Source organism: Alligator mississippiensis, unplaced genomic scaffold (assembly GCF_030867095.1).
Source record: "Alligator mississippiensis isolate rAllMis1 unplaced genomic scaffold, rAllMis1 scaffold_120, whole genome shotgun sequence".
NCBI lineage: Eukaryota > Metazoa > Chordata > Crocodylia > Alligatoridae > Alligator > Alligator mississippiensis.
The window spans coordinates 1-14,056 of NW_026775366.1; the positions used below are offsets into that span (position 1 = coordinate 1).

Genomic DNA, 14,056 nt, shown 5'->3' on the forward strand with positions numbered 1-14,056 from the left:
AAAGCGGCAGTGTCTGAGTTCTTATTCCACTGATGTGCTGATAGCAAGCAATGCAGAGTACTCCTTGTGCTCCTCGGGGAATGAATAGTCTCTGTAGCTTTCTTCTCTGAGGATCACAGCAACCAGACCAGGATAGAGCATCAAATGTTACTAGTGGTCCACTTAGCCTATACAGTGCCATTTTAAAGAGAGATTATAAAGCCAGATAGTTAAGATGCACATCTGTACAGTAGACAGTGTGGGGAAATAAAATTAATTGTATATACTCACACCTTCTCTGGAAATAGATTGCTGAGATATGAAATGATAGAATTAATAATATTAAACTGGATGAGGAGTAGAATGAAGAACACTCATGAATTATTAGACTTTCATTAACTAAACCAGGGACATCTATCATTTGTCTCTGCTTTGAACTCCTGAGCTACAATAAACTCTCAAAGACCTTGGCCTGAGTTTTGTTTTGTTTAGTGACAGTGGAAAAGCTTTTAGTTAAACGTATAGAAACCTAAGGTAATTCCATGGAAGCTATTGAAGTAGTGTGATATCAAAATTGAGCCCAGTAGCTTTATAATGGGCTGAAATGATGGCTGGTTTCCAAAGCTGGTCTCTTAAATATCTCTAACGTGGCATCGGGCAGCAGGGTGGAGATGTAATAGTGTTTCATGCTATTCATTTTGCTGGGTAGAAACCTGCATTGGGAAGTACACTTGATTAAGCTGATATTTGCAGTAGGTTTATAAATGAATCCAAGTGGCTTTGTGTTGTTCCATTTTTCATAATTTTGTTTCTGTATTTGAAATGACTTTATCCATATTCTGTTCTTTGCTCTTTCCAATCTGTTCACTTCTAGCCAGGCTAAAAGCATAGTATGCTTCAGGGAATTACTTGAAACTGCAGCCTAATAACTCACCATGTCATATTTCTTTAATTTCTACAGGGGCAATTCTATGAGATGCTGCATGCTCTCCCATTTAAGTTCATGGGAATTATTCTGATTATTTAAAATTTATACTGCAGGAGTTCTTGAGGCTTCAACAGTGTTTGAGGCCTTCCTGTTCTACTTAAAGACTTGAACTACCCAGTATCAGGCCAAAGTTTGCTAATAAAAATATTTCAATTCTCCCTCTCCCTCTCCCTCTCTCTCTCATATATAACTGAGAACTTTCAGTTTTCAGAGATTTTTGTTGTGGTGCTCAACACTGAACAACAATTTGTAAGGTTGTGGGTTAGGTTAAACTTCTTTAGACCTGGAGCTAATGCAAGTACTAAATGGCTGCACAGTAACAACTGCGCAGTTAGGGACACGTGTAGACTAGACACACCCAGAGAGGAATATCAGAGACAGTTACAGAAGGCCTGGTAGCTTGGCCTTGAGTAAAAGCTCCTACACTGTCTTCCTTGGCTGAGTGATGCTGAAAGAAGCTTGGAACTGTGAGCGAAGAAACCATCTCCTATGTTTAAGGAAAATAACTCAGTAAATTCTTTATAACAGCTTTGTATCAAAGATATGTGACTCCATCATCAGGTTTTCCTCTTAACTAAAACATCTCATGACCCCGATTGTTAGCTAGCCATTCGGGCCAAAAAAGACAACTGTAATAGTAACAGCAGCCATTAGTAGAAAGAGATTTTTGTTGATATGCTTATCCTCAGGTATAAATGATGTTCCTACAATGTGTTAAGTGCCCTAAATTAGGACCATAGTAGTGGGAGATGGAAAACATATACTAGATTGCTGATCAGACTCTCTGATAAAATGCATGCTCACAGCCAACTTACCTAATGTAAGGTAAGGCACAGAGATCTTAGCCTAGCCTCAAATAGGCTTCAGGATTTGTACATGCAGATTTTGCATCTGCCTCTGGTTTTGCATTCAGTTTTGTGAACACCAAAATAAGACCTTACTGTTCTAAGGTAATTTAAATGCTACAATAACTGTTTGTGTCTTTCATTTGTTTTAGGAAGGAGATGTTTGGCCTAATTCTACAGCTGAAATTAATGTGATTTTTAAACCACGAGAAGCCAGAGTCTATCAGCAAACAGTCTACTGTGATATCTCAGGTACAGCATTCCTACTTGCACAATAAGGAAAAGGAATACTGCCTAGTACAAGGCACCCAGTTATTAGGCCTGTGTGAAGCAGCAGGTATTCACTTTGGATTTGGATTCAGCTGATTCAGAGGGACAGTGATTCGATTCAGTGATTTGAATCACTGTCCAGATTCGATCTGGCGTATTTGGATTCAGAGATCCGGCACCAATTTGAAGATTCGGCCATAGACTATAATGGGGAACCACTAAAATACCCTATAACTGTCATTTTTTTGCAGATGTGGATGAAAAAAAGCAGGGATGGTAGCCCCTTCTGAGGGCATGAACCCTGCCAAGCTTCAAGGAGATAGGTACAGGGGTGTCTGAAAGTATGCCTCAAACTGTTGAAAGCAAAACTCGTATCACTTGTGTGTGTTAAGGCAGAGCAGGATGAAAACAGCCAGGATGGTAGCCCCTCATACGGGCATGAGGTCTGCCAGGTCTTGGGCAGAGTGGTGCAGGGGTTTCTGTGAAAGTGTACCTCAAGGTTCTGAAAGCAAGTTAAAAAAGCAGATAGGTACAGAGTGAGGAGGGTGGCACTCTGTCTGCACGTGGAGCTTGGGGAACCCCAGCAGTGGGACGATAACCTTCAGGAGCACCAGCTGCTCCACCAAACCAGGATCCAAAGAGGTATGGTGGGGTGTCACAACATCACCAGCAATGCTGAACACCCTCTCACTTGGAATAGTGGTCAGTGAATAGGACAGGTGTTCCTAGGCAACCATGACCAGATCCTGCCACATCTGACTGCGGGTTGCCCAATAGGCCAAGAGGTCACAGTGCAGTGGCTCCACATCCTCAGTGAGATATGTAGCCACCGAGGCCTTCATGCTACCTGCCTGATGGTGGGGTCTTGTGCCTCAGGACCCCAACACTGAAGCCATGCCCTTGACCCACATTAGCAGCAGCTGTGGTGGAGGAGATTGGCTTGTGGTTGGAGTACTGGCACAGAAAAATGGATCCCCCTCTTCCACTTCCCCTTGCCTCTGCCCTTCTGCCTCCCTGACTCGGTTCACCAGCACCTCTGTCCAGTGATTGAGGGTTTTGCTACTACAGACGCTCCCCTTCACCCTCGGGTCAAACATGCCCGCCAGCCCGTGGACCATACTGGACTGTAATGGATCCAGCCGTTTTTTGATGCCCTCCTTCAACTGCTTCACCAGTGTCTGCTCCTCTGGTGAAAGCAGCTTGCCCCAGCCAGAAACATTGATCCCCTGGAACTTCTCCATGTCATTTCTCAAGCTCCTTCACTACAGGGATCACCTGGCTCAGGAGGATATCGCCAGCACTGAGCCTCTCTGTGGCCTCAAGGAATGGCTTGAGGACCACCAAAATCTGCAAGATGGTATCCCACCCTGTTTTATTAAGGGGACCACTGAACCCAATCTCCCCAAGCAAGGCCATCTCATGGATGGCCTTCTGTTGCTTGACCAGCCTTTCCAGCATCAGGTATGTGAAGTTCCACCAAGTCTCCGCATCCTGCATGATTTTGTGCTGTGGGATGCTCAGCTCTGCCTGTTTGTCCTGCAGCATCTTGCCCCGCTTTATAATGACAAATCTACATCAGGATAAATAGTTTGTAGTTAACAAAAGGAGAAGTCGTGTGGGTAAGGTTCCAGGGTTGAATCCAGCAGATCTTTGCAGACCCCCTGTGTGACCTCAAGCAAGTAACTTAATCGTTCTGTGGCAAAGCTGTTTGCCTGAAAAAATCCATGATAACAATACTTTCTTTTTCCTGCTCTTTGTATTATATATATATATATATATCTCCACAAATTTCTTCAGTGCATGGCTCACAGTCGCTTGCAATTGGCTTGCTATGAGTAATTGCATCTCTTGCTACACCTGGCCCTGATTCCTGCACCCACATGAATGAGTGTAGGAGGCCAATAGTTGCAGGTGCCTTAGTTAATTACTAATTAATGTCCCTGGATCTGTTGACTTACTGAACTAATGAACAAAGTATTTAACCTGTAAATTTGACAGATTAGTAGGTAGATGACTTGAAGTTTGCTTCCAGCAAATATTTGAACTCAGAATAAGCGTTTCTAGATATTCATACAAGTAAAGCTTGACTCATCAGTGTTTGTAGTAAGCAAACATGAAAAGGCTGGGAACACTATAATACACATTCATTTTTAGATTTTTCTGGATAAACATGGAAACTTTTACTTTCCCAGCAGCTCCACACAGCACATTTCAGAATTCTGTACCTAGGGAGGGAGGTATTAACAAAATGCAGTAACCGCTCTACATCTAGGGTTATGACCAATTTCTGTTGTAAAGTACTACCATAGGAGCCCTTACAGGTTTGGACTCTAAATTAAATCCTTAGTTCTAGAGATGAAAAAGCTTTTTTAGATTCCAAAGTTTAATAATACTCACTTTTCTAACTTCATGATCTCATGACTTGTCTAGCCTGTTTTCTTAAATTGTAAAGTGGACATTTATTTGTGGTCACGGTAGTTAAAAAAGGAGGGGGGGACCACAAACCACAGCAGATTCTATAAAGCTTTGTTTTAAAAAATAGTGAAAGTTATTAAGTGATGATGAGATCTTTGTGTATCACATTATTTATTATGAAGTTTAAGCATGTAAAAGCAAGGAAGTGACAATGGCTTTTAACCTTTTTAGCGTCAAGGAACCCCATGATAGACTCAAGACATGTGTCAGAAAATACCATCTCTTAGTTATCACTTGCTTTTGACTATAGAAAAATTATAGAACAATTCTTCTGGTGCAGAGAACTCGGAAAGACCACAGCAGGGCAGAATGTTCTTGACACTATGGATTCCTATTTGAAATCTCTAAGTTTATCTTGTGACTTGTGTTTGCTAACATTGTGCTTAATAGTGCTAACATGGTGGGGCACCCCACGGCATCCTTGACAGGATCTCAAGGCACCCCAGGGTGATGCAGTACTCTGGTTCAGAATTTTTTATGTAAGGCCACCATAAATATTACATTTATCACATTGGATGTCTACACAACATACCTAACTAGTCCCAATAGCCATAGTACAGTTCACTACTAAGGACAGTATCCAGGTTCAGGTCTCTGATTTGGTCATCAGAGGCTAGAACATTGGAGCTGCTGAAAACTCTCAGCTCCCTGGAAAGAGGAAGAATGGGTCTGTCTTTGTTTGCTTCCCATGTCCCACTGTAGGTAGACATGATGAGAGGCAGTGCCTAGAGATTCTGAACATAACTATCTTTTGTATCTGAGGGGAAGGCCAGCTTTGTGTGAGTTTCAAAATAGAAGGAATAAGATAAATAATTTCCTGGGGCTTCAGGAAACTTCTGAGAGTGTAGCAGGGCACTAAGGTGCCTGCTACTGAGAGAGCAGGGAAGACTCCTCAGGTGCTGGGTGCTGAGGCAACTAGTGGGATAATGACCCGCACCTGCCTAGCCAGCTGAAGGGGGCAGGCCCTGGTTCCTATATAAAGCACAGAGAGGAGGCCAGAGGCAGGTCCCTACTAGCAGCTAAGGAAGAAGGAGCTCTCCACCAGAAAAGAGAAGCCAAGCCTGAATGCCGGAGAAGCATTGGTCACCGCGGTAGGATAGAGAACCCGGTAGGCCTGGGCATAGTTATAGCTAGTGGCTTATATTTATGTTGTAGCCAAGAGGCTGGTGTTTATGTTACTGTTTGTGTTTGCTATTGGTTACACTGGTGGTTTGGGCGAGGCTATTAGGGGATGGAGGAGGCCTCATAGGGGACTCACAATAGTGTGGGGACCCCAGCATCAGTGAGGGCGCTGCATACAGGGTACATAGACCCCAGCCCCAGAGAGGGGCAGTTGAGAAGCCCCAGAGAAGGGGGCGTTGTTGAGAAGCCCCAGTGCGGGCGTGGTGAGCCTCGGAAAAGGGGGCAGCATTGTGGTGAACCCCAGAAAAGGGCAGCACTGTTGAGAAGGCCCCCAGAGAGAAGGGCACAGAAAGAGAGAGAGAGAGAGAAAGATGGGACTGGAGAGCCCGAGCGCTAGAGAGGGCGCGAACAGAGAGGCCTAACAACGTCTAATACATCTGCGAGGCTTGGGGCATGGTATTGGGGTGGTAGGAGCCATGCATAGCCCATAAGGCTGAGGAGTATGGAAAACACACTACCGGAGAAGAACTCGAAGTAACAGGACAACCGTGGCCAAGAAGAAGGAAGGCAGCCTCCCTATAAAAATATATACAATCGAAATCGTGGCGGGCGAGAATAGGAGGGTGTGAGCCGACAGCTTGGCACGGTAAAGGAGGCGGCAGGGGAGAGCATGGTGACCCTGACATCCCTCCTGTTACAGAGAGAATAAAAGGAGGGTCTTCTTGGGACTTCAGGAGAGAACTGGAAAGTGCATCTGAAGGGGAAGAATGCTATGAATGTACTTTACTGCAGTGCCCTTCAAGGCATTCATCTCCCATCTGTACCCTTGATACAGCTAACCTTCCACAACCTGCTAAAACTTGAATGCTGGACATACTGAAATCTGTGACAGAGCTCCCATGGGCTTCAGTGGAGCCTCAGCTTTCTTTTATGATGTTTATACTGTTACTGATGCAATATGGAGATATATTCTGACAACGTCCAACATTGAGTTCCTGATATAGCCAGTTCTGCAGTATCTATGAAATATAGATACTCAGCCCTCTAATTAATATCAGGCCTGTGAAATATAAGTCTCTTCTCTGCCAGTGGGCAATTGGACTTTTGCTATATCTATTTCAACATTATATCTTTATATTTAATGTATAAAACAAAGGCTTCACAACTCATATTTCCTAGCTGGGAGGTAATCAGATAGCCTTAGATCTTTCACATGAGAACTTGTTTTTTTTATGGTCTCAAAGCCTTGAGAGGTGACTATCACAGGGCAGATTTTATAGTCATATATACAATCAACCTCTACTATCACAATCCTTTCTTTCAATAATAAGTAATCCAGGATGGTCTTAAATCATCACACAGGAGGGTTAAAGAAGAATCTAAAATGTTATTTCCTTTAATCCCAGATTTGTAATAAATTGTGAGCTTGAAACAAAAGTAACTTGTTAAAAAAATAGGAAGATGATTTTTCTCTGGAGCTTTACAATGTCACTTGTACTGCAAGGACTGATCTTAGGCTGTGATTCACATGCTTTGTGCTATTCCAGTGGTTCAAAATAGCCTAAAAACACAAAGGCTCTGTTTTGAGATCTTTAACAGGCCAATATGGGAAAATTAGCAACTTATAAACTATAGGCACAAATACAGGATAGATGGCTTATATTTATGGGGTGAGGGGACACTAATGGTATATGTCCAATCTGGTCTCTTCAGGGATGGATCCACAGGGGTTGTGCCAATATGGATACACTCCCTTCTGCCCCTACCACTACTGTCCCTGGCTGATTCAAATCCAGGAGGAGCCCCAGAGCCACACCTGCAGCTGTGCAGGGTGCTAGGTTTAGCAGGGAACATCAGCAGCATCATGCAGGTTCCTCCTTCCAGAGCCTGCTCATAGCCAGTATGGAACACAGAGGCGGGGAGGGAGGGAGGAGGGCAGGAAGGGAGTAGGGGCTAGAAGAAGAAAGTTGTGTGCTAGTGCCACTGTACCTAGCTGAGTCTGGCTCCCCATATAGCTATTCCCTGGAGCCCCCAGCTGGAGGAGGGCAGGAGTGGCTCCAGCCATGCCTTGCTCCCCCCCTCCATTGCTGAAGGGGCAGCATGCCATGCCCCCTTGTAGTGAATCCTGGACTTGTGCGTGGGTCTTTTGTACTTAAAAGCATACCACCTGTAACCGAGGAAAGACTTTGCCAAGGCTCAGTGCACTGAACGCTAAGTTCTAATCACTGACATTCACAATGGCCGTAACTGAGTGCTGCACATCTCTGAAGATTAGGTTCTTATTTAGGAGTCTAAATAGGAGCTCAACACTTGAGATTCTGCCCCTCAGTTCCTTGGAAGATCTGACTTACATAGCCAAAATTATTGTGGTACATATCACACCCTAAAGAAATGGCCAATGCTTCATGGTTCTTAAGTAATTTCTAGGTTGTAACTTTCAGGGCTTTAACCAACCTCTAAACATAAAAGACTAGCATGAGACCAACATGAGGACAAATTATCCCACCTGCATCTTCTGGAGGTTCCCGTACTTTCCCAAAGCAGCTGGTTCTGGCCCTTGTCAGAGACAAGATCCTGGACTGGATGGGCCATTTCCATCTGACAGTTCTTGCCCTTGAGTCTTGTTACTGAAAATCTGATCTTCTTCATAGGCCGTGAGACCCGGCTCCCCCTGCGTATCAGAGGGGAAGGAATGGGTCCCAAGCTCATCTTCAGTTTTGACCAGCTAGATATTGGGAAGATCTTCGTTGGGTCAACACACAGTTATGAGGTGAGCACTTGGCCCATGGCGTATGTACACCAGATATCCTAACTCCTTACTGAACAGCCTTGCAGTCAAGGGAAGTAACTCTGCAGATCAGGGAGCTTCTTGCACTCCACAGCTTCAGGTAACTCAAGCTAGTGCAGCTGGTGTCTTCAGTATAACCTCCAAATGAGACATTCAGGGCTTTCTGAATGGCTCTGAAAATCGTGCCTTTGGAAGGTGTGTATTCCTTTGTGAAGTGGTGATTGCAGCTTGCTTCTAGGAAGGCACTTTTTCTTGCCACATCCTTCTTATAGGATTTCTAGATCAGGTATGTTTAGTGGAATAAGAAGCACTTTTAACATTAAAACAGTATGCATACACAGTAGAGCTGTGCAAAATGGCACCATTCCGTTTCGCCTTGAGTTTCAATGTTTCGACGGAACAGCATTCCATATCGAATTTCATTTCAATTCGAAACAGCTGTTCTATTTTTTCAAAACAGAAAGGCTGTTTCGACATTCTGCTGAGGATGGGAAGTGAGCCCAGCTGGGTTGACTCCCCCATCCCCAGTGCTAGAGCGTGCTGGGGCGGCGTGTCAGCCCAAGCGGGCTGACTCCCCATCCCCCGTGCTAGATTGCACTGGGGGAGGGAGTCAGCCCAGCCCCAGTGTGATCTAGTGTGGGGGATGGAGAGTCAACCCAGCTGGGCTGACTTCCCACCCCCAGCGTGATCTAGTGCCGGGGGATGGGAAGTCAGCCCAGGTGGGCTGAGTTCATTTCCCCAGCACTATGGTCAAAACGTTTCAACTAGCCTTGTTTTGTTTCAAGGCTGTTTTGCAGCCCTTTTTTTGTTTCAATTTTGCTGTTTTGACCTCAAAATGAGTCGAAACACTGTCAAAACGAAACAGCCAGCAAAATTTCACACAGCCCTAATATGCAGCCACTACTCTGCATATAAAAGACAGCTCTTGACTTGGTTCATGTCCCACTGTGCTGTGATTATTAAGACGACACCATAGCTGCAACAAGGTTGCTGCATTTGAACTCCGCTTCCCAGAAGCTTGCTGCAAACAACCCTCTTGTTCACTATATCCTGTAATTCCTAAGATGAAGGGAATACCATTTCCTCTGTTGTTTCAAAATTGTTCTTTGCAAATGATTCCTAATACATCTCACTGCCCATGAATCCCTCCCCAGCCTTCACACTGTTTGCAGCAAGGACTTTAAGAATCGTTAAGAAACAGAGTTTCTGCAAAGGAACGTCCTAATCATTTACCCCCTACAAAGGCATCAAATATTAGCACAAATGGAAAACACAGCAACCTAAAGAGGTATTAAATGAGGCAATGCATCATACTGGACGTTTTTGAAAGCATGGGTATGGCAGGAAAGGACATGTCAAGGTGTTTCCTTACAAAAATATTTTGCTCTCTGAATTTTTAATGCCGATGCCTTATTGCTTCTTTCTCTATCCATTTATTATTTTCCGTACTTGAGAAAATTTGAATAACTGGATGTTGCCCTTAGTCAAATGTTTTTCTTGGCAGCTATGCAGTGAGTAAAATTTATCATGGTGCAGCCTCTGTTAGTATCTAGTGTGACTGAGAAGCAAGGTGTGTGAGAGGCCCATGTAGTTTTATGCTTATTTTTATTTCCTTCATTGAGGAATAGGGCAGTGTGAACTACACGCAGCAGCCACATTTTCTTGCTTCTGATGCAATTCCTTTGCCAGATTCTGCAAGGACAAAAAGTAGTAAAGAAAAAAAAAAAAAAAAAAAAAAGCCCAGACCCTAAAATAGATTAAATGTGTCTATGGAAGTGGCAGGATTTTGCCCTGTAGCAGTCAGGAAATTTACAACTTTGCCTTAAGCAAAATTTGTCAGAGACACACTGCCAACATTTGCTGAAAGAAGTGGTGACATTTTGACCAACATAAAGGGTCTGATCTTGAGAGAAGTTGAGCCTCCTCTGGCTCTTGTTCTGGTCAGCGGGCTTTGTGGGTGCTTAGGAACTTTCTGAATCTAGTCCCAAATCACATTTGTGTGTGAGTAATTATAAAATTCATAGATTATGCTTCTGAATCTTTGTGAGATGACAGTTGTTTGAATGGGAGGTTGAGGGGTAGCATGCACCCTGTTTCTCAGCTGGCCTATAGAGTTTAGTCAAGATAACCAGCAAATTAAAGAAAAATGAAAAGGCGCTGTATTGAACTGGTATTGTGGATGCCTCTGGAAATAGCAAGAATATTTTAAAGTGCAATGAACAGCAGGTGAGCTTGTTACATACAAAGAATAGTGGTCAATAAAACGAGAAGTGGATTAATAAAAATTGCACTTCAGTATCATTACACCTATCATCTGATGATCCCAAAGCACTTTTCAAGGATAGGATAAGCAACTGAGTAATAAATATAAGGATACTCCTGGGGAAGGGTGTGACTGGGTATCTGTATAATATGTTTTATCACATCATTTGCACATGAAACTGGGAGGTTTTGCTATTATATTGCCTGCATTTAAATTTATATCTGTTTTTGTTTAATCTACCTATCTATAAAACACAAAGCTATAACATTTCTGTTTGCAGTGGTTTATGTTCCCAGCTCTAAACAAGAAATGTGTACTGTCAGTGTGATAATACCACAGAGCCAGTGCCCTCGGCTTAGTGCTGGAATAGGAATCAAATTCTTTCAGCACCCTGCAAGATGAGGGCCCATCACGAGCAACATGGTCATAGAATGATTCATCAGTAGTGGTGGGATTGTTCTTGGCTGCTCTTTGGCAATGGAGCTAACCCAGAAGGGTCTTCCTGAGTGTCTGTCTTGCATTGCATGTTCAGCATAGAGGACTGTTTTCTCTTTTCAATGTCACTGGTGTAAATCCAGAGTAACGCTTTTTATTTATTTGGAATTACTGCAGCTGTACATGAGTGTAAGGGAGTGCAGCATTTGACCCATTGTATCTTCCTTGGCTTCCAGCTGGCAGTGCCAAGTCACTCATCCCCCTTCCCCGCCTTTCCACTTTACAGATGTCAATCATTTAATTAGAAAACAAATCAATTCAATATGTGAGCGAGGAAGGTTTCTTGTATGTTTTCTTTCTATCCTTTTTCCTGTTGCAGGCAATTCTGTCTAACAAAGGAGCCATTGATGCCCTGTTTAACTTGATCCCTGCATCTACTGCTCTTGGCTCTTGTTTCACCTTTGATCCTAAGGAAGGCATCATTCTGCCAGGTGGGCTTCAAACCATCCAAATCTCGTTCAGTTCCACCATCTTAGGAGAGTTCACGGAGGAGTTTAGGTTCAACATAAATGGATCACCCAAGTCTGTGAACCTGACTATTAGGTAAGATGGATTATAGTACTTATTCTTAGATCATTTGCATTTTCACAACACCTCTGGTTTTAGATAGTTTTTACTCTCCCAGGGCTCCTATGTACTGAGTATTCCCATCTCATTTTACAAATGGACATATGGAGGCACAGAGAAGGTAAGAAATTTTGTCCAGAGTCGCACCAGAGCCAAGACTAGAAGCCAGGATCATGGTTCCTTGTCCTCAACAATAACCATAATCTATCCACTGTCTCTTAGGTGTTACCACATTTATATGGTGAAGTGTAAGGTTCTTTGAAGGGAGGAAGTTTCTGCAAACTAATTTACCTTGGAGATCTCCTGTCCCTCAATGAGTGGCAATAACTGGGCAACCATTCAAATCAGGCCAGTTGAACACTTCGGGATAATCCATTTGCATCAACTTCTGCATGCAGTGGCAATCTTCTGAGGCCCATTTGTATCCACATGCAAAAAATTGTCATGGGTACTAATGTAGTGTTTTCTGTGTCATTGCTCATTCTAAAAGAAAGAGTCTCTTCTGGAGAAATATTTGAATGAGGATTGTACAGAAAGGCAGCTACATAGGAAGGACTGCCCTAGCTAGTGAGCTCTGATACTTCTGGTTGTTTTAAGGGCACTTTGGAAGTGCTCAGTGTCTGGAGGATTTAGAAGGTGGAAGAACTCATTCTTAAATGTTTTAAGTTCATGGTAACAGTTGGCCATTTGTACCTTAGCAGTCATCGTGTCATCTGAAACCTGCTTGAGCATTAGATGGGTAACTTTCTGGTGCTGGAGCATCCTAAGTTTTGCTATACATAGTACACTAGGGAAATTAATAAATAGCCTCATTCTGTGATGTACTGAGTGTTGTAGCTCCCATTGAAAATTAGTTGGGATCATCTTGAGAAACTGGCCCCAAAGCAGGGAACACCAGATCATTGTTGACAGTGAGATTCTGGAACCTATCAATGTTGTAAAGTGGGTTCAGCTTGGTTGTCTAACTGGAACCTCACATTTTCATCCAAAGATAGAGCAGGCAGCACAGCAGCAGCTAGTAGCATATTGTACTTGACTAGGCATTTCCTATTCTTAGCAACAGCAAGTGTTGTGGTAGTTCATACATCTCATGAGATAAATGTTGATTCACAAGATCATTAATTTTACAGATACAACTAAAGGAAAAAGAATAGTGAAGATTAAACTGCATCTGGTTTAAAGGATGATCTTCACAATTTGAATTAATGTGGGGGCAGAGTACAGAATTGAAGGGCCAATCCTGCTGCCTTCTCCAACCTTTGTTGGGCACCCTAATGATGTAGAGAGGCTGCCACTGAGCTCCAAGTGATGAGAGAAGACTCTTTCAGTGCTGGAGAAACATAGAGCTACCTTATGCTATCACAGTTGCTCCCTCTTATAAGCCTGAAGGATGGGATGTATTGAGGCTGGTGGAGCAGTTGCTCATCACTTTGGAGATACTGGGCTGGGGTGCAGTTTACAGGCAGCCCTTGGAAGGTCCTTCTTATATTTGTCCAAGGGCATTCTGAAATAAAATTACTCCAACCACAAGTGTAGGAGAGTGCTACCATGCTGGTAAGCATCAATTATATTGTGAACATAAAGTAAGGCTATGCATGTATTACTGTTAATAGAGTCAACAAAAAGTATCTTCAGATTCTCATATGCATATTCAGGACATTCCTGTATGTCACAGTCTGCATTTGCCCTGGGTTGCAGGAGTCAAGACATGCCACATATCAGTTCTCTAGTCCTAAAAGCTAAGTAATGCCCATGCTAGGCATTGGACTGGTTAACGTGGAAGAGGAAAAGGCTGTCTGGTAGGTATTTTATTGTTATACATTTGTCTTCTTGGTCCAGTCAGAAACAGCAATAAAGGAGGCTTGTATCCGAGCAGTATATTGCCTATATCCCAAGTTATTGTGCTGCTACTGTATAAATACTGGTCCAGGCACATTTAGAATCCTGCTTAAAGCGTCTTATTTGAAAAGAGACATAGTATGACGTGTGTACAACATATAGGAACACAGACTATAAATGGAACGGAAGAGACCATACATGAAGAGAGGATGACAAAACTGGGGATATTTAGCCTGTAGAGATGAGTAAAAGATGGTATGATTGCATCAGTTACATTAACAGAGATGTTACTAAGCTCCATGATCTACTTTAAGCTGTTGAATAGACCAGAGCTGGGGGTAGTACAGGTTTGAACTTCGGAATCAGAGTTAAGAATCAAATGAAGTTATTATTTTAGAGTGATGAGCAAGTAAAATGACATCCAG

The 14,056-nt window shown here is 43.1% G+C and overlaps 1 protein-coding gene across 1 annotated transcript in view; it reads left to right on the forward strand.

The window, feature by feature from the left end:
* Positions 1-1,964: 1,964 nt before the first annotated feature.
* LOC132247276 (hydrocephalus-inducing protein homolog) overlaps positions 1,965-14,056 on the forward strand; it is a gene marked incomplete at its 5' end in the record, with an annotated part of 43,984 nt that continues 31,892 nt past the window's right edge. Inside the window, 3 exons of the mRNA XM_059720156.1 lie at positions 1,965-2,064; positions 8,331-8,449; positions 11,545-11,768. Of these exons, the coding sequence (XP_059576139.1) occupies positions 1,965-2,064; positions 8,331-8,449; positions 11,545-11,768 (443 nt within the window). The remainder of the gene's footprint in view (positions 2,065-8,330; positions 8,450-11,544; positions 11,769-14,056) is intronic.